The following is a 27,855-nucleotide window of genomic DNA, read 5'->3' as shown; positions in this document are numbered from 1 at the left end:
GGGGAGGAAGAAAGGGAGAAAAGGAATATAAATGTATTAACTACCTCTGAATTGTACACTTAAAAATGGTAAAGATGATAAATTATATATGTATATTTTACCTCAGTAAAAAATTTTTTAAAAAGAGGCTGAGCACAGTGGCTTATGCTTCTAATCCAAGCTCTTGGGAGGCTAAGGTGGGAGGATCATTTGAGGCCAGAAGTTCGAGACTATCCTGAGCAACACAGAGAGACTCCATCTTTATAATAATTTTTTTTTTTTTTTTTTTGAGTCTGACTGTGTTGCCAGGCTGGAGTCCAGTGGTGCGATCTCGGCTCACTGCAACCTCTGCCTCCCGGGTTCGAGCGATTCTTTGTCCTCAGCCTCTCAAGTAGCTGGGATCACAGGTGTCTGCCACCATGCCCGGCTAATTTTTGTATTTTTAGTAGAGACAGGATTTCACCATGTTGGCCAGAATGGTCTCGATCTCTTGACCTCATGATCCACCTGCCTCAGCCTCCCAAAATACTGGTATTTCAGGTATGAGCCACTGTGCCTGGCCTCTACAATAAATTTTAAAAACTATCCAGGCATGCTGCATGCCTGTAGTGCTAGGTATTTCAGAGGCTGAGGCAGGAGGATTACTTGAGCCCCAGGAGTTTGAGGCTGTAGTGAGCTATGATTGTACTCCAGCCTAAGTGACAGAGTGAGCCCTTGTCTGTAAAAAAAAAAAAAAAAAAAAAAAATTTAATTAGGAAACAAAAAAAGAAACTGTGCCTAAGGTCAGAAAACTACTAATTGTCCCTGGAGCTGGAACTTGCAGGTTATCTGAGTGTGACCAGGGACAGGCATGGAGGTGAGCACATATTCATGTGGTTCGTTGTAGCTGGAGGGGAGGGTGTGGCGGGAGGAGGTAAGAATGGAAAATCGAGGCTTGACCAGCTCAGGAAGGGCTTTGAATGCTTGAATGTGCACACACATGCACACACACACACGTACACATATACACATGCATGCACACACACGCACATGCATGTACCCACCGAGCTTGATCCTGAAGATGCTGAAAAGCCAGAAACAGATGTGAGCAGGCCAAGTGCAGCCTGACCAGGCCTGTGCCATGGACCAAGCACTCTGCAGTAGTGTGCAAGGTGGGAGACCCTAGAAGCAGAGAGTGGCCAGATGTTGCCAGAAACTGTGTGGCTGGGAAGTGCACAGGGAGAGTTGAGGCTCAAACACATAGAAGAATTCAGGTCTGTTGGGAGGACCAGGAGCATCCAGTTCTAGGATTGGGGCTGCGGGGGGGAAAGGGAGAGGCAAGTTCAGTTTGTCATGGTCAGGTTTCTGGCATCCCTTGATCAGAGAGGGAAAGAGAGAGCAGTACCTGGGCATGGAGGAAAGGAGAAGCTTGAGCACCTACTGTGTGCAGCACCATGCTGGGCCCTGTCATAGGTGCCATCTCACTTAGCCTTTATCCCAACACTGTGAAAGCTTGTGGAGGTGAGCCCCGAGGGAAAGAAGCGAACCGCCCACGGTCACACAGTCAGGATGTGAACCCAGGCTTTTCCGATGAAGAGTCCCTGAAGCCAGAGCTGAGATGGCTTTCCACAGCTGCTTTGTCCCCTGGGTCAGAGGGAGGGATGGCCTCACAGCAGGAGAGATCTGGCCTTGGGAACATTTGAGCCCCACCTCTCTGTGCCCCCCAACTCCTCTGTTGCCCCACTCCTGGCTTCTTCATAACAATCAAGAGCCCCAGAGCCACAAAGCTGGCATATTTGCTTAACTGTATGCTCAGGGCTACAGCAACTCCACAGCCTCACCCTCTGAGGTGTGTCCTCCCCAGTCACCTCATCCCTCCCTGCCTGCCCCTGCTCTTGTGGGGCCCCGTGGGATTCAACTCTCCCAGGCTGACCTTCAAGGCCTCCTCCAGTGCCCACCCCCGCCCCAGCTAGCCCCAACTGGCCTTTCCAGTTTGTGACTCCACCCACCTGTCATATGCCTGGCTGCAGCCATCCCCAACCACCCCCACTTCCTGCACACGTGAGGGTGGGCTCCTACCCAACCAGTTCTCCCCATCTGCAATGCCCTGGCCCATCCTAGAGACTTGAAGGAACCCTGCCCATCCATCTTCCTTTGTCCTGCCACCAGAAATAAGGTCCTTCCTTGAAGCTCCCCCAATTCTGACTCCCAACTTTACATATAATTGCTATGATGATAATGACAACTAAGATTGATTGAGCTCACCCTGTGCATCATGTAGGTCATGAATTAAATCATTTCATTCCCAGAGCAAGCCTATGGAGCAGGTGCTGTTAGGTCTTACTTAACAGATTTGGGGCCGGGCGCAGTGGCTCACACCTGTAATCCCAACACTTTGGGAGGCCAAGGTGGGTGGATCACTTGAGGTCAGGAGTTCAAGACCAACCTGGCCAACATGGTGAAACCCTGTCTCTACTAAAAATACAAAAATTAGCTGGGCATGGTTGGGAGGTGGGGTGTCTGCAACCCCAGCTACTCAGGAGGCTGAGGCAGGAGAATCACTTGAACCTGGAAGGCAGAGGTTGCAGTGAGCCAAGATCACACTGCTACAATCCAACCTGCTGGGTGACAGAGCAAGACTCCATCTTAAAAAAAAAAAAGACCTTACTTTACAGATTTGGAAACTGAGGTGGAGGGAGGGCACCATGAGCACAGCCAGGTGTTGACAGCTGTACTGGATCCTAGCAGGCCCTCCATGTTTATTCTGTTCTTCCTGGTATTTTACCTATTCAAGTTTCTTCACCCTCAATGAACTGCAGATTCTTCAAGGACCATGCATAGAGCCACCCCTGGAGCGGCCAGCACAAAGCCTGACACTCATTGGGTACTCAGAAATTTTTGCTGCATTGAATTGCATGTGAGGCAGGGAGGCCAAGAGATTCTGAACACCAATTTTTGGAGCCACTGAGAGCCTTCCTTCTGCCTCTTACTAGCTGTGTGAATTTAGGCAAGCTAACTCTCAAAGCCTCAGTTTCCCCCTCTGTGAGATGGATGCAGTAAAGACACTACTAACCTTGTAGATTGCTGTGAAAAATAGTTGACAAGATGCCTGTGAAATTTCAACCCGAACGACACCTGCCTCCAGCCCCTCTGGTCTTGAGTCTCTGCTGTTACTGGTGTCCTTCCTCGGGGTTAAGCTGTATCACCTGGGAGTTTATCAGGCTCCAGTTTCCTGTGTGACCTCTCTGCTAGAGTAAAATTTCCAGTTTGTTCTCCTCTGTCAAGCTGTGTGGCCATGAGCCAGGTCAGTCCCTTCCCTTGGGCCTGTGTTTCCTGTTCTGGCAATCCAAGGGGTTGGACCAGATGGTCCCTGCAGCCTCTTCCTGCTCTGGCCATCTGAGAGGGGAGGGAGGGAGGGGGCCACCTGGACACAGTGAGGGATGAAGATACAAAGAAGCGACTGGGAAGCCGCACACGGGACACAGTGATTGCTCTGTCTCCCGATCACCCAGGGTGTGCCAGGCTCTGTGCCCTGTGAGGCTAAACACTTCTTACTGTTGTCTTATTTTACCCTCCCAACCCTAGGAGATATGATTATCCCCATTTTTCAGACAAGGCACTGGGGCACAGAGAGGTTAGGTGACATCCTAGGGTCACACAGCCTAGTGGGTGGTAGAGCCAGTCTTCTAACAGAAGAAGGAGACACATTGGAGGGGCAGGGGTGACAGAGCTCAGGCAGCCTTCTAAGTCCTGCCTTCTGGACTCTAGGGTTTAGTTTTCCTATGTTAGCTGTTCCCTTGGGCTCTGCACCTAGCCCACCCAGGGAACCTTGCCTGTTCAGGGCCCTCTCTCCCCTCCCACCTTTTCAGAGGTAGGCTCTGACCCAGCCTAGCCTCATCCCTGGGTAGGGACATCCTGCAGACTCAGCAAGGCCAGCGGTGCGTGGCCCTGTCCTAGGTACTGAGAGTGTGACTATCTCCCCTCTCCACAGTCCCTGCGCTCAAGAGCCCACGAACTAGTAGAGGAGATTTTTTTTTTTTTTTAAGAGATGGAGTCTCATTCTGTCACCCAGGCTGGAGTGCAGTGGCATGGTCTTGGCTCACTGCAACCTCCACCTTGGGATGATTTTAGCTGGGATTACAGGCACTTGCCACCATGGCCTGGCTAATTTTTGTATTTTTAGTAGAGATGGGGTTTTGCCATGTTAGCCAGGCTAGTCTGGAACTTCTGACCTCAGGTGATCCACTAGCCTCAGCCTCCCAAAGTGCTGGGATTACAGGCCTGAGTTAGCTACCGCACCTGCCCTAGTAGGGGAGATTGACAGGTAACCTTGCAATTAAAACACAATGCGTGCCATCAGGGTACAAGTGCGGGACACTGTGCATGCAGAGTGCACAGTGGCTGAGAGGCAGATGCTGAGGAGCTGGGCTGAGTGCTACAGTCCTCCCCCTGCCACTGTGCCACTGCAGTCCAGCCTGGGTGCCAGAGCGAGACTCCGTTTCTTTAAAACTCTGAGGACATCACAGAGTTTGAGACATGGACTACCAGGAGAGGTGACATTTGATCTGAGTTTTGAGAGATGTACAAAGGCCTAGAGAACCCTGCAGATCGCTCAGTGTGTCTGGAGCAGCACTGTCCACTACCGCTCTCTGGGAGAATGGACAGTTCTGTGCCTGCACTGTGTGATACAGCAGCCCATGTGGTTAACAAGCACTTGAAATGTGGCCAGTGCCACTGAGAAGCTGAATTTTCCATTTTATTTCACTTTAATTAATTGTGATTTAAATAGCCACATGTGTCGTATCGGACAGCACAAGTCTGGACCAAGAGCTAGGACTGGAGAGGAAAAGGTCGGGGCCAGCAGTGAAGAGCCTTGAATGTGTCACCCTAAGGCTTTGTGCCTTTCTTCCCAGACAACGTGGAAAGCCTGCGGACAAGCACAACGGGGAAAGTGACAGGGGAAAGCATTGATAGATCTGCCCTTTAGAGCAATCACCACAACTGCTGTGCAGGGCACTTGGATCTGTGGGAGAGCTAGAGGCAGGGAGGAACCTGGGGCCACAGTCCAGAAAACCAAACCAGAGGCAGTAGGCATAGAGAGGAGAGAACAAATCCCAGAGCAAACCTGGTGACTGCCTGGATTGGTGTGGAGGCGGTAGGAATCAAGGATGACTCCCACTCTGAGGTTTCTGGCTGGGATGGAGTTGGGGGAGGGGTGCCCTTCACTGAGATGGGGAATATGGGGAGAGGAGCAAGTCTGGGATCTCCTAACACGATCGCAGCATTCCCTGTGATCTGTGTCCCTGACTGTCACCCCAACACGTGTACACCTCGTGGCATCATGTTTGGGACTCATCCCTCACCCCTTTCCGCATCCCTGACACAACACCATGTGGGGCCCAAGGTCTTGGCACATGTTTGTGGAATGGGCAAATGAGTATTCTGATTCTCTCGGGATCTAGAAGGAAGGAGCAAGCCTACTGTCCTTTTTCCCTGACTCCAAAATCAGAGGAGGAATTCATCCACGTCCCTCGAGTTCCCTGAGCAACGTGAGGAACACAGCCTCCAAGGCACTTTCTCAGAAACGCTGAAGAGCCGCTTGGGTGGCTGGGTCTTCTGTGGACCCACGGGGACCACCATGGGGGGAGAATTATAGCACTCAGCCCAGCTCCTCAACACCTGCGTCTCAGCCACAGTGTCCCAACCTGGACAGCCCAAGGCTGTCGGGGGCACCTGAGGAGCAGTCTTTCTATTCTCTTAGGCAAATAAGATTCTCTGCTCCAAGGACTGCTTCTCCTCAAGCTGCACGTGAATGTTGGGAATGGCTTTCAGCTGTTAGTAACAGAGCCCTGGCTGAAGTAGCCACAGTCAGATGGAGTGCATTTCCGTCTCCCGTAAGACAAGTCTCTAGGAAAGGCTCCAGGTGGGGTGTGCTGTAGCAGGTTACACTGGCTCCCAAGAACTGACTGTGTGCATCTCATCCCAATGCCGTACTCAACTACTTCACACTGATAGCTTGAAATCCACTTGAGTGGGAGCATTTACACCATGGAAATTGGCAAACACTGTTGGAGCTTTAAAAAAAAAAAGTTGTACTCAGACAGCCAGCTTTCCAGCATGACACTGAGTAAAGCACTGGTGTGGCAGCCCCACAGTTATCAGGGACTCAGGTTCCTTCTTCCTTCTTCCTGAAACCAGAGCTCTTCTGGTTTCAGCTTCTGACTTATTTACAGTTGCCTCATGGGCTGAGATGGCTGCCAGAGTTCCAACCATTGCATCTGAATGGGCTCTCTAAAACAAACTGCTTGTGTTTTTCTATCTTACCCCCATTTTCATGGCTAGCTCCTCCTCATCCTTCTGGTGTTACCGCCTCAAAGAAGCCTTCCCGGCCACGCTACCTAAAATCCCCTCCATCCCATGCTGCTTTATTTTCTCTGGAGGACACACCATACTGGTAACCTCGCTTCTTTATTATTTTTCTTGTTTCTTGTCTGTCTTCCCCACTAGATTAGTCCCTATGTTCAGACTGTGTCTTTCTTGTCCTCTGCTGTATCCCAGTGTCTCAGCAGTGCCTGGTACATAATAGTTGCCCAAGAAATTTTGTTAAATGAATAACTGGTAGTAATCAAAGGTAATTTTGTCTCCTGCGTTCTTCCATCGGCCTGTCATCATGACCATTTTCCCATGTTGCTCCCTAGTCTGTAAAATTAATTGAACTAGACATTGACGGAGGCCCTCCCTGGTCTGACAAGCTGAATGAGTAGGAGGGAGTGGATGTGAACAGGTAAGTCAGCCTTCCTGGCACCACTCACAGCCCAGGCTGACTGGGGAACTCAGAGGCCGTTTCCAGGAATTTCATTCACACAGCAAGCTTCATCAGTCCCATCTCAGTGCCAGGCTGTTGCTGGGTGTGGAATATATGGAAAGGGGGCAATAGGAGCTGCCCTGGAGGACTCGTGGGCTAATATGGGAATGAAGAAGAGACAGACGGGAGAAAACCGATGATAATGCAATGGGCTAAATTCCCAGTGCAGGCAGACAGCTGGACTCTGTGCTGGGGAGCACTCACTTCCACATCCCATTTATCACTTGACAAATAATCACTGAGGCCCTGGGCATATGGCAGGGAAAAGACAGGCAAGATTCCTGCTCTCATGAAACTCACATTCTAGTGAGGAGACAAGCAATAAACATAGTCAAATACGTTCAGACAGCAGAAGGTGCAAGAAGACCGTGAATCCAGACACATGACAGGGTATGAGGAGGCGCCACTGTGTGTGGGGTGGTCAGGCAAGACTCTTCAAGGAGGTGGCATCTGAGTTAAGTTAATGGTACAAAGGAGTCACCATGGGAAACTCTGAGAGTGGAGGCCACCAGCCAGAGGAAATAGCCAGAGCACAGTCTGAAGGTTGGAAGGAGCTCAGGATGGTGGAGGCACAGGAAGAAGACTACTGGCTGGATGAGAGTGATAGGGGAGGGTGGTAGAAACAGACGTGGGATCCCAGGGTGCCCCAAACTCAGCAATCGAGATGAACAGCATTTAATGCAATATTTCTTCAATCAAAATTAATGAAAAAAAAAACCATAATGAACAAAATATCAACATTTCAAATAAGGCTAGGATCACTAACTGCTCTGCTGAGCCACAGTGGTACCTGAGACAAAGAAAAAAATCAGTGATGCTGATCATGTTTTTATTTAAAATGTTAATACCTTGTCTGTTGTGGATTTGTTGTTATTCATCACGGGAGTCATCATGGTAGAAAATGTGTCACCTGGCATCAAGATCATGGGCTCCACAACCAGGCTGCCCGGTGTCCCAATTCCCTCCTTACCCTTATGCCTATCTGTATGCTTTGGGGCCAGCTTCTTGACGTCTCTATACCTTTCCCTCCATCAGAAGATGGAGATAATAACCGTGCCCCCTTCGGGTTACTGAGAGGCTCAAGTGAATTAATAGAAGCAAAGCGCTAAGAACAGTGCCCAGCCCACTGCAGCCCTCGGAGAATGTTGGCAACTAGTCTGTAGCAAAGGGCTGGTACAGTTTTGATTCCTTAGAGCAGCGGTCCCCAACCTTTCTAGCACCAGGGACCAGCTTCACGGAAGACAATTTTTCCACAGACCACAAGGGGTGGGGCGGGGCGATGTTTTCGATATGATTCAAGCACATTACATTTATTGTGTACGTTATTTCTATTACTATTTCATTGTAATATATAATGAAATAGTTTCACAACTTAGCATAATATAGAATCAGTGGGAGCCCTGAGCTTGTTTTTCTGCAGCTAAACAGTCCCATCTGGGGGTGACGGGAGACGTGATAGATCATCAGGCATTGGATTCTCCTAAGGAGCCGGCAGCCTAGATCCCTCACATGTGTAGTTCACGCTCCTGTGAGAATCTAATGTCACCACTGATCTGACAGGAGGCGGAGTCAGGTGGTAAGGCCAGCGACTGGGGCGGCTGTAAATACAGATGAAGTTCTGCTCCTCCCAGCCACTGCTCATCTCCTGCTGTGTGGCCGGGCTCCTAACAGGCCACAGACCTGTACCCATCTGTGACCTGGGGGTTGGGGACCCGTGCCTTACTTCTAAGCGGGGATCCAGGGCCAAGTGTGAGGAGCGAAAGAGTGTGTATATGGAGGTTGATTGTCACAGAAGCCTCTAGGATGGCCAAAGAGGAGGAGGCTGTCGCAAAAATGCAGGTGAAAGATAGGAACGGATTCTGGAGGTATTTAGGAGACAGACTCTACAGGACTTGCTGGTGGCTGAACTGACGGGAGACAAGTGTTGGAGGTTGGGGACAGAGGCCAGGCTAACCCCCAGGCCCGGCAGTGGTCAGAGCGGAATGCCTGGGCCAGGCATGGCCTCTGCCCCCATCCCAGCCCTGTGTGTGTTTCAGAGGGAGCTGAAGGAGCAACTTCAGGCCCTTCAGGACAGCGAGCGGGAGCACACCGAGGCGCTGCAGCTGCTCAAGCGACAGCTGGCGGAGACCAAGGTAAGCGTGACCTGGGCGCGGGGGGCGGGGCCGTCAGAGATGAGGGCAGGGCTTCGAGGGGCGGGGCCTCGGGTGTGCAGTGGAAACCAGGCTTCGCGGAGCCAAACCTGGAGTGACAAGGGCAGGGTGGGGAAGAGGGTGGGGCTTCTGTGAAGTTAAACGGGGCGGGACCCACCCCCTCATGACTGAGGGCAAGGATTTGATCTGGTCCCTGGGTTAAGGATAAAGCCATTTCTCCCCTCCCACTTTGGGTGGAAGTTGAGGCGGGTCCAGGGATCCTCCGGAAACCCCTGTCATCCTGAAGGGCTGGGGAATATGCCCAGCCCCTTCTTTCACTCCCTTGATTAAAAACCCCCAAGCCCGGTGTGGTAACACACACTTGTAGTCCCAGTTTCTTCGGAGGCTGAGGTGAGATGATGACTTGAGCCTAGGAGTTCGAGACCAGCCTGGGCAATACAGCCAGACGCCTTCTCTGCAAAAATAAATAAATAAATAAATAAATAAATAAATATTAATATAGCCAGGCGTGGTGGCACATGCCTGTAGTCCCAGCCACTCTGGAGAATGAGATGGACGGGAGGATTGCCTGAGCCCAGGAGTGTAAGGCTGCAGTAAGCCATGATCAAGCCAATGCACTCCAGCCTGGGTGACAGAGTGATACCCTGTCTCTAAAATGAATGTATGCATGAATGAGCCCATTACCTAGGATCCAATCCTGAACATGTGCCCTCAAAGCCCTCCAGATGTGGCCCAGCCCTTGTATCGTCTCCCCTTAAGCTCAGGCCATAGGATAGAGACTCTGAAAGGTAGGGCCAAACTCTGCAGTCTCTGGCTACAGTGGTTTGGGAAATACATAAACAAATAAACCTTCCCACTGACTTAAGAAGGACATGGGTTCTGATCCCACCACTAACTCACTGGGTGACTTTGGGTACATGGCATGCTTTTCTGGGCCCCCAGTCTTTCCACCTGTCCAGTAGGGACTGCCAGGCTCAGTCCGGCACTCTGGGACTGGCAGGTGCCCAGTGGAGTCCCCACTGTACAGAGTGACTCTGTGTAGTGAGGTAATTTCAGACTGGCCACACTTTGTCAGCAGGAGCTGCAGCGGAGCCTTAGGAATGTGCCGGGCCTCTGGAGGTCATCCTGGGCCTGGAGACACCACTGGAAACCCAGATCTGTGCCCTAGTTTGGCCACCAACCCACTGTGGGGTCTCAGGAAGGTCAAGACAAATAATTCTTCACAGAACATTCCAGAGTGCCTCTGGCAGGCCTCTTAGTGGGCAACAGATGATAAACAGTCACAGGATCCTGGCCTCATCGCTTCTCAAAGCCTCAGTTTCCCCATCTGTCTGGTGATTCTGTGCCTCTTGGATGATCAGAAGCAAATGGAAGTCTCTCTCTGGATGAGAGGGGAGTATTATGGGCTGTTCCTTCTCCCCAGCAGCACTCTCTTCTCTTCTCTCCACGCCCCCTCCCTTTGTTTTTCTCCACTAACCTCTTCCTCCCCCGCTTTCCTGTCCATCTGTCTGCCTCTGGGGGGTCCTGTGGGACCACGTTCCCTTCCAGTTCCCCCAGCCCCACTTCCTGTCTGGACTGGGGTGTTTATATAAGAAATGCCTATGGATGCTTTGGAGGTCATATTTCACCTGGTGCCTTACTCTGCTTTCCTGCTGTGCCTGCCCCTCCAATGGCCCAGCCTGAGGGCCTGTCTGCTCTCCCTCCTCAGGCCCTGTGTTTTCCTTGGTCGGTACCCTGGTGGGGTGATGCATTCTTGGCAGGGTGTTTTTCCAAAAGGGCCCCAGCGCCTCCAGGCCCCAGGGTGTTCCAAGGGATGTGGTGGGTTGGGGTGGGGGCTGTTTCCCCAGCCACAGCGCTGAAGGGAGGGGGTTGGGAAAAGGGTGACTCTGCCCTAGAAAGAACTAGAATAAATGGGGCACACCAGTTGAGCAGAACTTTTCTTTGTGCTGAGAATCATGTTCGCCTTTATTGTCCTGCCAACCCTACAGAATGTCACCTCCACGAGAGCAGGACTCCCTGAAACCTGACATAGTATCTGGCACACAACAAGTAGTTATTTAAAAAGCATGAGTGAAACAAAAGAAAATCGGCCAGGCACGTTGGCTCATGCCTGTAATCCCAGCACTTTGGAAGGCCAAAGTGGGTGGATCACCTGAGGTCAAGAGTTCAAGACCAGCCTGGCCAACATGGCGAAACCCTGTCTCTACTAAAAATACAAAAATTAGATGGGCATGGTGGCAGGCACTTGTAATCCCAGCTACTGGGGAAGCTGAGACAGGAGAATCGCTTGAACCCAGGAGACAGAGGTTGCAGGGAGCCAACATCACACCACTGCACTCCAGCCTGGGCAACAAGAGTGAAACTCCAAAAAAAAAAAAAAAAAAAAAGGGAAGGAAGGAAGGAGAGAGAAATCATCGCCGGTAGGAACTATTGTTATCTCAATTTTATCAGTGAGGAAACTGAGGCACAGAGAGGTTGAGGGACCAGCCTGAAGTGCCATGCTAGTAAATGGCAACTTGGGAGCTTACCGTGCAGTCCTGTCAGAGCCCAGTGCATACTGCAGCTGGGATATCTCCTGGGGTCCTCGAAGAGCTACGGCTTTGTAGTCAGCAAGCGGGTAGGTCAGCAGGACTCATAGGGAATGTACTTGGGGCTCCAGGGGTGGCTGCGACTCTGATATTCCACTGCTGGCTACCCTGTCCCTGCCTTTACCCCTTTCCTCCCATCCTCCCTTGTCCTAGAGACATTGAAACCCCAGCCTAGAAAGAAGACAGAGCCTAAAGCCAAATCTGCGGAACAATCTCAGACAAGACTCTCCCCTCATTCCCTCCTTCACCCCTCAACCAACTCCTGATTGCCAGCCTTGTGCCAGGCCTGGGGATGGGCACAGGGGTGCAGAGCTGAGAAAGATGTCATTCCTACCCAGGAGGGGCTCAATCACTAGCCAGGGAGACAGAAAATGTGGGACAGTGTATTAAAACTGTTGACAAAAGGCTTTGGGAACATCCAACTGCCTGGAAGAGAGAAAAGTTATCTCTAAGGAGGTAACTTTTAAGCTAGGTCTTGCAGGATAGGAGTTTGCCAGTTGAATACAGGGTTTGGGTAGGGTCATTCTAGGCAGGTGTTGTTGCAGTGCAGTGGCACTAGGGAAATAAGCTAGGATTAAATTGAGAAGGGCCTTGAATCCCAGACTAGAGGGTTCAGCATTTTACTACGAATGAAGGAGCTAAGGAAGGTTCCTAAACTCAGGATCATCTGTAATCGGGTTGGCACTTCAGAAGGATCACTCTGACAGTGAGTTTGCCAGCAAAGACAAGAGTTGACGTGTAGACCAAGTGAGTTGGAAAGACCTGAGGGACCCCAGGGGGATGTGTTGGGGAGACCGTTGGAAAAATGGGTGTGGCACTCAGCAGACAGGTGAGGCCATCCACATGGACTTGGGAACCATCCTTAAGGCAGTTGGAGTTGAAGATGAGGGCGGGTGTGGAGGGTGAGGATGGAAGGCACTGACCTGGATGAGTCCCAAGGAACATGGGAGGCAGAGAGGCGGCAGCCACAGAGATGGGAGGCAAAGCAGAACTTTCAATTAGAAGAGTGGCCAGTGGGCTAAGTGCTGCTGCAGAGTAGTCTGGGAGGAGCCAGAGCAGCAGCTGCGGAATCTGGGCGCCTGTGGAGGGCAGCTCCAGGTGGTGCAGGGATGATGGACCCGATCTTCCCATCAGCAACATGCCACTGCAGAAGCCTCAGCCCTCCCCGGATGAGGGGGCTCAGGAAGGCCACGCCAGCCTGGCCGTGCATCCCTAGCCTCTCCTCCGCCCCTTCTTTGTCTGCCTGGCGTTCTGGGTGGGCATGCGCAGCGAGTCTGGCCGGCCGTCAGCAGTTCTTCCTGCGGGCCAGCAGCCGCGTTGGGGAGGGAACAGGCCCTAGTTGAGCTTTTGTGGAGCTTCCCACAGAGCCCTGGGCACTGAACACAGTGGGGTTTCCTGACTCCATGAACTCCCAGCCAGAATCCCATAAAGTAAAATTGAGGAGGCAGGCCCCACATGCTGCCGCAGCCCGGCCGCACTCCCGTAGCCCGTGTCATCCTGATGCTAAGCCTTTACTCACGAGGCTCCCTCTGCCTGCCCGCCCCCGCAACCCCCAGCTGACATCCTGCCCATCCCTCAGGCCCCGGCTCAGAAGCCGACTCTCACTGAAGACTTCCGGGACACGCTTATTAGAAATACACTCTTCTAGAGTGCAACCAGGCTCTTTCTCTTCGAGTTGGGCTGTGTCACAACAATAGCCCCTCATTTCATCTTCACCACAACACGGTTTTTGTTACCCCTTTCACAGATACGAAAACTAAGTTCATAGATCTTAGGCAAATGTTGCCACAGCTAGAGACCAAAAGCTAGAATCCTTACATAGGTCATTGGGCACCAAGCCTGTGCCCTTCATACTCCACCGTTCCTGAGCCTCACGGTGCCCGTGGAAGCAGAGAGAACCAGGGAAGTTCATGCTTACCTCCCTGATTCTGTCCGTAAACACCAGTTCCTGTTCCTTAGCCAGAGGGTCCTAGAGGTAGCAGGACAGAGTGAGTGCAATTCCCAGCATGTTGCAATTTACAAGGCTCTTTGATGTCTGTGATCTCCTTTTCATCTTTCCTTGAGCCCCGTGAATGAGCTGCATGAATGATTTCTTTAAAGCGCTCATGTCTGTAATCCCAGCACTTTGGGAGGCCGAGGCAGGCAGATCACCTAAGTCAGGAGTTCAAGACCAGCCTGGCCAACATGGTAAAACCCCATCTCTACTGAGAATACAAAAATTATCCCCAGGCACGGTGGCGGGCTTCTGTGATCCCAGCTACTAGGGAGGCTGAGTCAGGAGAATCACTTGAACCCAGGAGGCAGAAGTTACAGTAAGCTGAGATCATGCCATTGCAATCCAGCCTGGGTGACAAGACCAAAACTCCATCTCAAAAAAAAAAATAATAATAATAATAAAAGAAAAACAATTAAAGACTTCACTATATCCCTGAGAGAACTCAACATCTTCAGCCTGTCCCTTGGCCCTCACTCCAGCTCCCGCATCCCTCCTACCCCCAAGCCAGAAACATGGGCGTGATCCCCAGCTCCTTTCTCTCCTGCACCCCTCTAGCCTATAAAACAGGGTCAAAGACGCTGCCCTCTGGATGTTTTTCAAACCGTGTTCCTCACCATTATTGCTGCTCCTCTAGTTCAAGCCTCATCTCACCACATTCTATGTGACCCATTTCATTAGCTATTTCATGGGCCACATAGCACATGCCTGTCCTTGCCAACTACCATGCCTTTGTGTGTGCCATTCCCCCGCCACGCATGCCTTTCCCACCCTTTCCTCTCTACATGTCAAGGCTCTCGGTTTCCTCCTTCCACCCAGAGGTCACCTGATCTGCTCCCCCGGCCATAATTCCTGACAACTGTCCCCCACAGTCTTCCACCAAGAGCCTGCGGACCACTATTGGCGAGGCCTTTGAGCGGCTGCACCGGCTGCTTCGAGAGCGGCAGAAAGCCATGCTGGAGGAGCTGGAGGCAGACACAGCCCGCACGCTGACCGACATCGAGCAGAAAGTCCAGCGCTACAGCCAGCAGCTGCGGAAGGTGCAGGAGGGAGCCCAGATCCTGCAGGAGCGGCTCGCTGAAACCGACCGGCACACCTTCCTGGCTGGGGTGGCCTCACTGTCCGAGCGGTAAGTGCCACCTGCCAGGGGCCCTCCCTGGCTGGACGTCCCTTCCCCGACCCATGCTGGGCAGTGGGAGTGGAGGCAGATGGCATCCTTAGCAGAGAATTCTTTCACTCAGATCTTCATCAAACATTTATGGGGCATCTGCTTTGGGTGGGAACATGAAGCCAATGAGGCTTGAACTAGAGGAGCAGCACCATGTTTGAAAAACACCTAGACCTTTGACTCTGCTCCATTGGCTATAGGGGTGCAAGCGAGAAAGGATCTGGGAATAAAGACCACGTATTTATATCACTATATATGCAATACATTTGTGTACATTATAGATAGCGGTAACATTCAATAGTGTTTACAATCATGTATTCTAAATATATATTATTTTATTTATGATAATGTTGGCATTACATGTTATTATATAAAGACTTTATATTACTGTAACTCTCTCAGTCCCTTTGAAAGTAGTTACCACTGTCACCGTCATTTCATGCATGTAGAAACTGAGGCTCAGAAAAGCTCCATCCGTTGGCCAAGGCCCTGCCATGTGGTAAGTGGTGGAGCCAGGATTCAAGCCTAGATCTCTGCGACCCCAAAGCCCCCCTTAGTAGTAACAACACTTAGTCATTGGTTTGCTGGTGATCAAGGCTGATCGCTAACATCATGACTTTGGCGTTGGTCAGGAGCCAAGCACTGTGCTGAGCATCTGTATGTGTTATGCCACGTCATTCTTACAAAAAGCCGAAAAGGCTGATGCTAGCGTAGCACCCTTTTTAAAGGTGAGAAGACCATGGGAACGGTGAGAGAGGCCAGAAGCAGCACAAGCAGGCACTTGAATCTGAGTCCCACAGACTTCTCATTCATGACCACGTCCTATGTGAGCTGCCGTGAAGGTGGCTGCGGGGCCCCTGGCACTGGGGCAGGAATCCAGTCCCTGAGGCAGCCCCCTCTCCTGCTCTCCTTCCAGGCTCAAGGGAAAAATCCATGAGACCAACCTCACATATGAAGATTTCCCGACTTCCAAGTACACAGGCCCCCTGCAGTACACCATCTGGAAGTCCCTGTTCCAGGACATCCACCCAGGTAAGGCATGGGTTATCATGGGCCAGAGCTAAGTGGGACATGGCCCAGCCCAGCCCAGCCCGGTGTCCTAAACACAGCATGGGGCAGTGGGGAGGAAGGAGCAGAGGGCCTTGCTGAGTACCTCATGTGTTCCAGGGCCCGTCCCGGGCACCTGCACAATCACTCAGCTCAGTGAACCCTCACAAAACCCCATGAGATGGCCGGGCACCGTGACTCACACCTGTAATCCCAGCACTTTCAGAGGCCGAGGTGGGTGGATCACAAGGTTAGGAGTTTGAGACCAGCCTGGCTAACATAGTGAAACCCCATCTCTACTAAAAATACAGAAATCAGCCGGGCATTCTGGTGGGCACCTGTAATCCCAGCTACTCAGGAGGCTGGGGCAGGAGAATTGCTTAAACCCGGGAGGCAGAGGTTGCAATGAGCCAAGATCGAGCCACTGCACTCCAGCATGGGTAACAGAGCAAGACTCCATCTTGGAAAAAAAAGAAAGAAAAAAATCCATGAGATATGTTTCATTAGCAAACCCGTTCTCCAGATGAAATGACTGAGGCCTGGATACTTCATAGACTCCTATACAATGGATATATAACAGTTCACACTAGGAACTGTTCTAGGTGCTGGAGAGACCACAGTGAGCAAAACAGGCAAAAATCCCTGCCCTCATGCATCTTACATCCTAGGGCGTGAGAGAGAAAGTAGACAAAAGTAAATCAGAAAAATACGGAGCATATCAAGTACTGACAAATAATAAGGATAAGGGTTTGGGGAAGGTGAAACAGGATGGGGATTTTAGACAGGGTGCCCAGGAAGCAGCCCGCGCTGAGAAGGAGGCATTAGAGTCAAGGGCTGAAGGAGAGTGAGCCACGTAGTTGTCTGGAGAGTGTTCTTGGCATGGAAATAGCAAATGCAAAGGCCCTGAGGCAGGAGCACATCTCACACTCACCAGTCTCCTTGCTGTTTCTGAGGCAGGAAGAGCAAGGAGGCTAAAGTGGCTGGAGGGAGGAGATAAGTGAGAAGGAGAGTGAAGGTGAAGAGGTAGAGAAGGCAGCAGTGGCCAGACCACAAGGGTCTGTAGGCCATTGTGAGAACTTTGGATTTTATGCTGAGTGAGATGACAGCCAACGGAGGGCTTGGAGCAGTGAAGTGACGTGAGCTGGTTTAAGGTTTTTAATTTTTGGTTTTTTTGAGACAGAGTCTTGCTCTTGTCGCCCAGGCTGGAGTGCAATGGTACGATCTTGGCTCACTGCAACCTCCACCTCCCGGTTCAAGCGATTCTCCTGCCTCAGCCTCCTGAGTGGCTGGGATTACAGGCACCTGCCACTGTGCCCAGCTGATTTTGGTATTTCTAGTACAGATGGGGTTTCTCCATGTTGACCAGGTTGGTCTCGAACTCCTGACCTCAGGTGATTTGCCTGCCTCAGCCTCCCAAAGTGCTGGGTTTACAGCAAGAGCCACTGCGCCCGGCCTGGTTTAGGTTTTTTAAGGATCCCTCTGGCTAGTGGGTTGAGAACAGACTGAAGAGGGTGAAGGGTGGGGAATGGGAAACACGTTAGAAGATCATTGCATGACCCAGGCAAGAGGTGATGGGGTCGTGGAGCAGGATGGTGGTAGTGAACGGGGTGGGAAGGGGTCAGATTTAGGACATATTTGGTAGGGACAGCCAACAGGATTTGCTAGCAGATTAGCAGATCCAGACATGAAAGAAAGACGACAAGGGAGATAGCAATTATTTCAGCCCAAGTGACTAAAAGGATGAAGTTGTAAGCCTGTCAGGTTTGTGACGCCAACTAGATCTCTCAGCACTGATGTTGAGAAGGAACTAGGGGTGACAAGCCTGCAATACAAGGGGAAGGTCGGCGCTAGCATCGTTAGCATATGGACAGCGTTTAATGAGCCTGGACAAGATCACCTAGGAAGTGGGGGATAGACAAGAAAGCAGAGGATTGCTGTAACATCAGGAGCCCCGGGACACTCCTAGAAGTCAGGGACAGGAGGGGGACCCAGCCAAGGATACTAAGAAGGAGCAGTTGGCGGGATAGGAGGACAACCCGAGTATGTCCTGGAAGCCTGGAGGAGGTGTTTCCACAAGAGAGTGGCTTACAGTGACAAAGGCTGCTGAGCCAAGCGTGGGAGAACCCAGAACGGACTATTCTCCAGGTTTAGCAACAGGGAAGTCACTGCTGGCCTTGATGAGAGCTGTTTGGGTGGAGCAATAGAGGCCAAAGCCTAGTTGGAGCTGGTCTGAGAGAGGTGGAGACAATGCTTTAAAGCAGGCGTCCCCAAACTACCGCCCGTGGGCCGCATGCGGCCCCCTGAGGCCATTTATCCGGCCCCCCGCCGCACTTCAGGAAGGGGCACCTCTTTCATTGGTGGTCAGTGAGAGGAGCACAGTATGTGGCGGCCCTCCAACGGTCTGAGGGACAGTGAACTGGCCCCCTGTGTAAAAAGTTTGGGGACGCCTGCTTTAAAGGAATTTTACTGAAGCCAGGGAGAGAGAATGTGGCAGTGCTGTTTTTGGTGATAGAAGAAATACAGCACATCTGTGAAATGATTGGAAAGATCCAGTAGAGGGGATAGAATTACGGATGCAGGAGAGGGAGTTGTGGGAGTGACAGCCTTACTGCTGCCCAGCCTTGACTGCGATCTGCTGCACGCTGGGAGCCCAGACAGTTCATCTCCAGGAACCCAGAGAAAGTAGAGTAAGTGGGCACCAAAGCCAGTGGGGCACTGGTGGGCGCTTGAGGGATTCTCTTCTGGCTTCATCTTTCTCAGTGAAGCAGGAAGCCAAATCATCAGCTGAGATGGGAGCAGGGTATGGGAGGTTTGCGGAGAGACAAGGTCTGAAACAGGTTTCTAGTAGACTTATCAGGTATTGAGACTGGGAAATCAGTGCCTTCCCAAAATCACAGATCCCCCAAGGGCAGATTCAAACCAACTGGCAGCAGAGAACCCTGTGTGTTCCTGAATCAGGCGCAATGTCCTTTAGAGAAGAGACCTGGATAGAGAAGGGAATTTTCCCTAAGAAGTGGGCACTAGACCAGGCACGGTGGCTCACACCTGTAATTCCAGCACTTTGGGAGGCCGAGGCAGGCAGATGATGAGATCAGGAGATCAAGACCATTCTGGCGAACAGGGTGAAACCCTGTCTCTACTAAAAATGCAAAAAATCAGCCAGGCGTGGTGGCGTGCACCTGTAGTCCCAGCTTCTTTGGAGGTTGAGGCAGGAGAATCGCTTGAACCCGGGATGCAGAGGTTGCAGTGAGCCCAGATCGAGCCACTGCACTCCAGCCTGGGTGACAGAGTGAGACTCTGTCTCAAACAGACAACAATGAAAAAAGAGGTGGGCACTGTTATTATCCTCATTTTTTCAGATGAAGAAACAGAGGCACTGAGCTGTTAGGAATTTGTCCATGGTCACGACCTGGAAATGGTACAGCCAGGACTTAAATCCCAATGTTGGTACCCAGAGCCTGTGCCCTTCCTTACCTACTAAGCTCACTGGACATTCTCCAACCTCACACACACCAGGAAGGAGGCTGGGGAGACCGTGGCTCAGGGAGACTCACTGACTCCCTCAGTCACACAGGGGTCAGAGTTCCTTCCATCTGACTGGATTCATTCTTCTGTTCCACAAACATCAAAAGTCCCTCAAGGCACATTCAGGAGTCAGGGGAGACCAGGCACGGTGGCTCACGCCTGTAATCCCAGCACTTTGGGAGGCTGAGGCAGGCAGATCACTTGAGGTCAGGAGTTTGAGACCAGCCTGGCCAATATGGTGAAATCCTGTTTCTACTAAAAATACAAAAATTAGCTGGGCAGGGTGGCATGCACCTGTAATCCCAGTTACTCAGGAGGCTGAGGTAGGAGAACTGCTTGAACCCAGGAGTTGGAGGCTGCATGAGCCAAGACCACACCACTGCACTCCAGCCTAGGCAACAGAGCGAGACCCCATCTCAAAAAAAATAATAAAATTATATATTTTAAAAAGATCTAAAGATCATACCATGTAGCTGAGCAAGATATGGAAGAGAGAATGAGAAGCTGGCAGGGCGCAGATCCTATAGGGCCTTGAATGCCAGGCTGAAGTTCCTGGACTGCCTCTCCAAGCTGTGACAGACGTGGAGCAGGTGGCAGCTGAGGCTAGAGGGCTCCCCAGGCTCCCTGCTCCAGTGGTCTCCTGGGTCAGCGACTGGGGAGGGAATCAAAGCCTTGAATGCGCTTTCGCCTGGGATTACAGGCATGAGCCACCACACCAGCCCATCTTTAGATCTTAAATGAGCCATATTCTCCCTTGTCTACATGTTTGCACATGCCGTTCCCTTTGGCTGGAGCCCTCTACACAATCCTTAGTCTTTGATGGCCAACTCTTGCTCTCCTTGGCATCTTAATTTATAAACACTTCCTCCGAGAAGCCTTCCTGGATTTCTCAAGGCAGCCTGGGCTTACCTGGTCTCAATGTTTTGTCATTATCTGTGTGACTGTCTCACTCTAAGTAGACTGTGAACTCTGAGGGTCAGGGGCCAGGTCTGATTCACTCCCAGCAGCCAGCACAGCAAATGCCAATGAATGGGTCCTAGTCCCAGTTCTGTTTCTAGAATAGTGCTTCGCCTAAAGTGGGTGCTTAGTAAATATGTGTTGACTGAAGAAACTTGCCGCATTGCCTTGGACAAGTCACTGACTCCTCTGAGCTTCGGTTTCCTCCTCTGTGAAATAGGGATGCTTGCATTCCCTTCTCAGCTCCCTCACAAGTGAGCAAAGGGATGTGGACCTGGCCATCACCCCAGTGCAGGGTTTCTCAGCCTCAGCCCCACTGACACTGGAGGCTGGACCATTCCTTGTTGCAGGGCCCCGCCCTGCTCTCTGCAGGATGTTTAGCAGCATCCCTAGCCTCATCCACTAGATGCCAGTAGCCACCTCACTCAGTTGTAACAACCAAAAATGTCTCTGGAGTTTGCCACATGTCTCTGGGAAGCAAAACTGGCCCAGCTGAGAACCACTGGCCCGGAGAAAGTTGCCTGCCGGAGAGGGGCCAAGGGAGGAGAGGGGCCGAGGGAGGCGCAGCCTGTGCTCCAATGTCCTGCCCAGAGCAGAGGCCCCTGGGGAGTTCAGAGAGCAGCAGCCTGGTTGGCTGGGCCCCTTCCTTTGTCTGTGGGGCCTGTGAAGTCACTCTGGCTCCTCTGCCAGCACCAAAGCCCTTTATGTCCAGATGGGAGGGGTGCCCCCAGGGACCTAGCCCACGGATTCTAGCAGTTTCCTGCCTGCTCCTCCCCTCCGGCTCAGGCTTCCTATTGGGTCACCTGAGAACCCCGTCCAGCACCTGTCACTCCCCTGCTCTGGTACTTCCACTCTCCCCGCCTCCCACCCCTCTGTCCCACCCCCAACCTAACATTAGGAAGCCCTCCTCCAACTGTGACCTTCCTACCCACCTGGTCTAAATCTCCCAGCTCCCAGGCACGGACTGCCTCCCCAGCCAGGCCAGCCAGGCCCATTGTCCCAAGGACACCAGACACTGCCCGCCTTGCTCCTGCCTCCTCCCCACCCTGGGCTGCTCTCTGCCCCTTCCCATGCTTATCTGAATCCAGTCATTTTGAGTCCTAGCACATTCCCTGCCTAGCTGTGGGACCCAGGGCAGTGCACTCCTCTTTGAGCTCCAGTTTCCACATCTGAAAAACAGGGATAGTTGCATTTCCCTCCCAGGGCAGATATGCAGATTAAGTTATTTGTTTGTAAGAATAATACTATAACACTTAGTAAGCACTTGATTCCTGTCTGTAGATTGTTATTATTATCATGAATCCACATGGTTCCCCAGTCTTGCTGAACGGGCTTTCTAGGACCACACACTGGAAAGAGCATGGTATGAAAAGACCTCAGCCCAGTTCCAACTCTGCTTCCTCCCCAGGTGGCAGCTTGAGCAAGCCACTTACCTGAGTCGTCCCCTGGGTGCCTCAGTCTCCTCTTCTGAAAAATGGCTAGAACACCATGAGAATCCCAGGGGCACATTTGTGTCCCTGGGACTGTCCATGGTGTTCCCACGAGCTCGTGAGTGTGAGAATGTTTTTGCAAATGCCTGCCCTGTACATCTGAGGGACTGAGGAACCTGGTTTTTTAAAGGCCTGCCAGAGGAAAACGCTGACAGCCTTTCATGTTCTGTCAGGCCTCTGCATGTTCCAAGCCTCTGTTCTTGAGAACAAAGAAACACAAGCCACTCACTGCCAAGCAGCTGTGCTGGGCTGTGCCCCGGGAGGGCTTTCTCCACTGCCTGGGCAGAATGTGATTGCTCGGTAGTGAAACATCTCCTGGGACTTCCGCAGTCCATGATCCTTCCTGAATGCCTTTGACCTCAAGGTCTCGGAGAGGCGTAAATGAATGGAGAGCACACCTGGAGACCAGACGGGCTGCCTCAGTGTCTGGCTTTTTGTTTTTATAAATGTTGGGGTCCCAGGATTTAGAAATGACCTCTGACCTGCAGAATAGTGAGCCCCCAGGGACTGTGCTTGTTTCACTGGGCCTGTCACCTCCTGGGGATAAGGGACAGATGGAGGGACTGACTTCTTAGAGGGGGAAGGGGCGTTGCCATGCCCCTTCAGGCACCCTCTCTGGTCTGAGGGTTGTTACTCCTGTTAGCCCTAGCCTCAAGGAGGGAGCCCCAGGAGCCAAGACCCTGTGTCAACGATGCGTGCAAAGCCTTGGAGGTGGCCCCAGCCGGGGCGCCGGGCCCTGCCCTAGTCTTACCCCTTAGAGTATAAAAGTGTCAGAAGAGTCAGGCCACACCCTCTGCCTAAGAGAGCAGCAGGCCCTGGCCTAGGCTGGCCCAGTGAGTGGCAGGCCCAGTACTCATCCTGTCCCCTGGACTTCAAGCCATGCAGGTCCACTCACCGGAACTGGTACTCAGTGGGTCAGGATTTTCTCCAATCTGCAGGCTCATCTTTGTCTACTGGTCTCAGACTCACTGAGAGCCCCCTTATCTCCCTCCTACGGTGCCCTCCCACTCATTGGTGGCACTGCAGGTGGCCCACATTGCCCTACATAAGCTACAAGGCTGAGGCTGAGACCTCATGCCTGCTCAAGGGTACCCCCACTGGCACCCGTCCTTCTGCCCTGAACCTTGGTTGCTGCCTGTTTCTGGTCTCGAATCACCCAGGTCCCCAGGGAACCAGAGTGCCTAGGCTCCCCCAGCACTCTGAACTGCTGCTGTTCACACCTGGGCACCGTGCCCGATTGGTCTTCTGCCCCTCCACTGTCACACCTGAGTGTGATCCACATCCCACTGTCATGGGGTGGGCCACCTATGTCTGATTAGGTTTCTTTTCTCACCCTAGCTCTTCCCCTACCACATGCTCCTCCTACAGCTCCCTCCTCCCCCCAACCTCCCAACCCCACTGTCGGAATTCCCCACATTCCACCGAGCAGGGGCCCCCTGGTTCTGACAAGCTGCCTGTGCCCAGTCAGACCACAGGGTAAAACGTCTAGCCACCACCTCAGAGTCCGTCCTCTCTTGGCTCCTTCTCTTCTATGTCCCTGGACGGAGGATTGTGTTTCCATTGACCCCTCTATTCACAGGGCTAATTACTTCCATACAGCCCTCTAAGTCCAAAGGACAGAAATGAAGAGAGTAACATGAAAAACGAAACTGACTCCTGACAAAAGATCATGGAAGGAGCCTGACACACTTCAGCGGTCCAGGGTATATGAACAGAGGCACAGTTCAGAGACTGGCTGGGGCTCCCTTTTGGGGACAGTCCCCATCATTGAGACATCTTATTTCTGTGCATAAACACAGCCAACAGAGTCAACTGAAGGAGGGGCAATGATTCAGCCAAGCATCCCACTTCTTCATATAAAGAGCTAGAGAGCTGGATGTCCAAGTCCTTCACCCCAAGGAACGGAGGCAAAATTCCTTCTTCCCATGTTTCCTCACCTCTGTCTTGCAATGGCCTGGAAGTGTCATTCAGGCTAAGGAAAGCCAATCCCAGTTTCCTCCTTCTCCTCTGGCTGGTTATCAGCTCCCTCAGGGAGGAGAGAGTAAACAGGCCTTAACAAGAGTTCATGACATTTTTTAAGTCAGACCTGCTAAGCCGGTGTGGCCAGCCCAGAGCCAGGCAATGCAGCCCATGCCACCTGACCAACACAAACAGGGTCAATTTAATTTGGTGAGTCTTTCCGGAAACATGTCACATGCCAGGCTCTAGGTTGGGCTCTGGACACACAAGGGAGAGCCCAGTTAGACAGTACACAGTCCTTGCCCTCTTGGTACAAATGGGGAAATAGGGCAAAATGTGATCACAGAAGATAATACCCCACGCCAGTGGCAGGGCACAAATAAAGCTAAGGAATTTCAGGCAAGGTGCAGTAGCTCACACCTATAATCCCGGCACTGTGAGAGGCTGAGGCAGCAGTCTCACTTGAAGCCAGGAATTCGAGACCAGACTGGCCAACGTAGTGAAACCTCATCTCTACAAAAACTTTAAAAATTAGCTCCACATAGTGATGCATGCCTGTAGTCTCAGCTACTCAAGAGGCTGAGGCAGCAGGATCACTTGAGCCTAGGAACTGGAGAGTACAGTGAGCTAGGATGACAGCACTGCACTCCAGCCTGGGTGACAGAGTGAGACCCTGTCTCTATTTTTAAAAAAAGAAGAAGAAAGCGCAGTGGCTCACACCTGTAATCCCAGCACTTTGGGACGCCGAGGTAGGTGGATCACCTGAGGTCAAGATTTCAAGACCAGCCTGGCCAACATGGTGAAACCCTGTCTCTACTATAAGTACAAAAAATTAGCTGGGCGTGGTAGCAGGCACCTGTAATCCCAGCTACTCGAGAGGCTGAGGCATGAGAATCGCTTGAACCTGGCGGGTGGAGGTTGCAGTGAGCCGAGATTGGGTACCAACCAGAACTCTGGCCTCAGGAAGGATCTGCATGGCAGGTCCACAGCCTTCTCCCCACTCATCTTCTCTCCCTCCTCCACCCCACACAGTGCCAGCCGCCCTGACCCTGGACCCAGGCACGGCCCATCAGCGCCTGATCCTGTCGGATGACTGCACCATTGTGGCTTACGGCAACCTGCACCCACAGCCGCTGCAGGACTCCCCAAAGCGCTTCGATGTGGAGGTGTCAGTGCTGGGTTCTGAAGCTTTCAGTAGTGGCGTCCACTACTGGGAGGTGGTGGTGGCGGAGAAGACCCAGTGGGTGATCGGGCTGGCGCATGAAGCCGCCAGCCGCAAGGGCAGCATCCAGATCCAGCCCAGCCGCGGCTTCTACTGCATCGTGATGCACGACGGCAACCAGTACAGCGCCTGCACGGAGCCCTGGACGCGGCTCAACGTCCGGGACAAGCTTGACAAGGTAGGCGTCTTCCTGGACTACGACCAAGGCTTGCTCATCTTCTACAATGCTGATGACATGTCCTGGCTCTACACCTTCCGGGAGAAGTTTCCCGGCAAGCTCTGCTCCTACTTCAGCCCTGGCCAGAGCCACGCCAATGGCAAGAACGTTCAGCCGCTGCGGATCAACACCGTCCGCATCTAGTCCAGGCAGAAGGGGACCACAGCCTCCTGGGGCCACTGCCACCTGGAAGAGCCCTGCCCAGGAGACAGAAGACCTGGACTCCGGCCACCGTGGCCACTGGAGACCTCAGGCCAGTTGTTTACCCTTCGGCCTCCATTTCACTGTCTGTCAAATGGAGGTCGCGTTCCCTGCTTCCTAAACCCTTTTCTGTAGCTCTGACCTTGATGGGGATACAGCTTTGATCCAAGGATGTGACATGGCTTCTCCTCAGGGCAACCCCTGCCCAACCCTCATCCCCACCCTCTCAGGGGCAGGGGACTACCTTCTAGCGTCTCCCTCCTGCCCAGCCCTGGCCTCAGGAAGTGTCAGAGTACGGCCAGTACCCTGCCGGCAGCCCTAAAGACACACAGCACCCTCTTATGGCCCATGGCCTAAGACTTGCCCCTGACCAAGCCAGTAATGGGTCATTTACCCTTGACGCCAGTCCACAGTGGACACAGGTGGTACCTGGTCCTAGGGTTATCTGAGAACCAACCTCTCCTGCCACCCCGACACCAGGAACTATATGGTTCCTACTTCTCCCCCGATCTGCTGGTCCGTGATGATGCTGTGGCCTGCGGAAGGCACCTGGTAGTTGAGACCACACATTACAGTCATGTGCCGCGACCTTCCTGCCCACAGGCCTAAGGACAGGGTGAGGGTATACCCAAAGCGGATGCAGAGCCCATTAGCCTAAAAGCAACTGTAGTTCAAGCCTCACTGGATGATCGAAGTCCCCAGCAGCTCTGAACGACAGTCCAGCCAACCCTCTTCAGCCAGGCTTCTGTGACTTGCTAGGGTGCAGGAGGCTTCCGGGAGCAGTTGTTGTAATTAGGAGCCGAGCACTGGGAGGGGCTGTTGGCTGGAACCCCTCGTCAGATTTGGCATCTATCTCAGTTAGGGTCCTGCCGCAGAAAACAAGAGCCACTGTAGCTGGTTTAATTAGACGAGGATTTATGACTTGGCCTCTTGTGGCTTGCAAAAGTTGTTGGAAGGGCTGGAGAAGCAGACTCTGCTGAATTTCCAGGAACAACAGCTCCCAGTGCCAGACTCATCATGTCTACTGTCACCAGGAAAGCTGCCCCCAGCTGCAGGAAGTCACTGCACCAGAAAGCTGCTGACTGCAGAACTAGCGTCTCTGCCGCGGTCTGTGCCAGCCAATGGATGTCCTGAGGCCTGCCTCTCTCCCACTACACTCAGTTCCCAAATCTAAATTTTTACAAGAGATTCTGTTTGGGGGAACTGAAGTCAGGTCCAGAACCTTGGCTGCAAGGGAGTCTGGGAAATGCGTTTTCCTCTTTCCAACTTCAGGCATACAAAAAGGCACACACACTAGAAGGAAGTTAGGGGCGCTGAGCAAGCCCCACCTGCGTTTTTTTGCCACAGCATCCAATGGTGAAGAACTCGGGAGAGGGTGGAGTCTGCATCTAGGCTTGTCCTTCCCCTGGGCTCTATCCCTGCTCAGAGGCAGGAACCAGAGGAGTGAGCTGCAAGACTGAGCCACAATGCTTCCCTGGCCTTGACTTTTCTTTCTAGTCCTGGGGCCTAGATTCTGCACTTGGGAGTCTCTGCACACACCATCCCAAGGTAGCCAGAAGAGCTGAACATAGGGGCTCTTACAGCGGCTGCCCCCTGGGGCCTCCCTTGGGCAAGAGGAATTGTTAGCGCCCTACCCCACCCCTTCAACTACCAGAATCTGGGCCACCCCAGCAGTATTTTTATTTAAAATGTTACCCATTTTATGAGTTATTATGAATTTGTATTAAATTAAAGTTACAGATGTCAGTAGCCAGTTCCTTTCATTCTGACAAACACACAGGCTCACCCTGCTCCGTCCCAGGCAGTGCACACACGTGAGCATAGCTATTCCACAAAGCAGCCCAGCTGGGCAAATGGTATCATGCTCATTTTACAGAGGAAAAATGAGGTTCAGAAAGATGCCGTGATTTGCCTGGAGTCCCATATCCCACACTGACAAGTGCCATACCACAAACCTGTCGAAAAACTTACCAGCCAGGGGAGGCTGTCAGTCCTTACCTGGAGGAGAGGTGGTGGCAGTCTTGGGAGCAGGCAGGGAGAAGCCCATGGAGCACTGGCAGGACCCGGTCTCAGGAACCACAAAGACCTGGACTCAAATCCAGGCTCCATCACTGTGTGACTTCAGAAAAATAACCACCCTCTCTGGGCCTTAGTTTTCCCACATGGAAGATGAGGCTAATAACACCGATTTCACGTTATTTATTGGTAAGCTGTAAAGTGCGGTGCGCTTGATGCCCCCTACCTGTCCCCCCAGCTGCCTTCCAGAGTCAATGCCTGGAGCTGTGTGGGTTTCCTGAACCTCTGGGCTGGCTCTGACTTAAGAAGTCTGTCTTCCTCCTTGTGACCTGTGACGGGTATGGGACCACCTAGGCCAGGACAGCCCTGAGGTCCATCCCACCTCTGAATGACAGGGAAGCATCCTGGCTGGGAGTTAGGACAGGCTCTGCATGTGGACACGCGGGCTGTGCACACTTAAGTGGAAAAGACTGTCGACTAAAGGAAAAAGACCAAGCTT

At 52.3% G+C, this 27,855-nt stretch overlaps 1 protein-coding gene across 1 annotated transcript in view; it reads left to right on the top strand.

The window, feature by feature from the left end:
* The window catches only part of TRIM62 (tripartite motif containing 62), a 35,111-nt gene extending 8,030 nt beyond the window's left edge, over positions 1-27,081 (top strand). Inside the window, exons 2-5 of the mRNA XM_010348115.3 lie at positions 8,860-8,955; positions 14,427-14,683; positions 15,639-15,754; positions 24,733-27,081. Coding sequence (XP_010346417.3) covers positions 8,860-8,955; positions 14,427-14,683; positions 15,639-15,754; positions 24,733-25,283 — 1,020 coding nt within the window. The 3' untranslated portion in view covers positions 25,284-27,081. The remainder of the gene's footprint in view (positions 1-8,859; positions 8,956-14,426; positions 14,684-15,638; positions 15,755-24,732) is intronic.
* The last annotated feature ends 774 nt before the right edge of the window (positions 27,082-27,855 follow it).

The sequence above is a fragment of the Saimiri boliviensis genome, chromosome 11 (assembly GCF_048565385.1).
Source record: "Saimiri boliviensis isolate mSaiBol1 chromosome 11, mSaiBol1.pri, whole genome shotgun sequence".
NCBI classification, from domain to species: domain Eukaryota; kingdom Metazoa; phylum Chordata; class Mammalia; order Primates; family Cebidae; genus Saimiri; species Saimiri boliviensis.
This window is presented reverse-complemented; position numbering and strand designations above follow the sequence as displayed.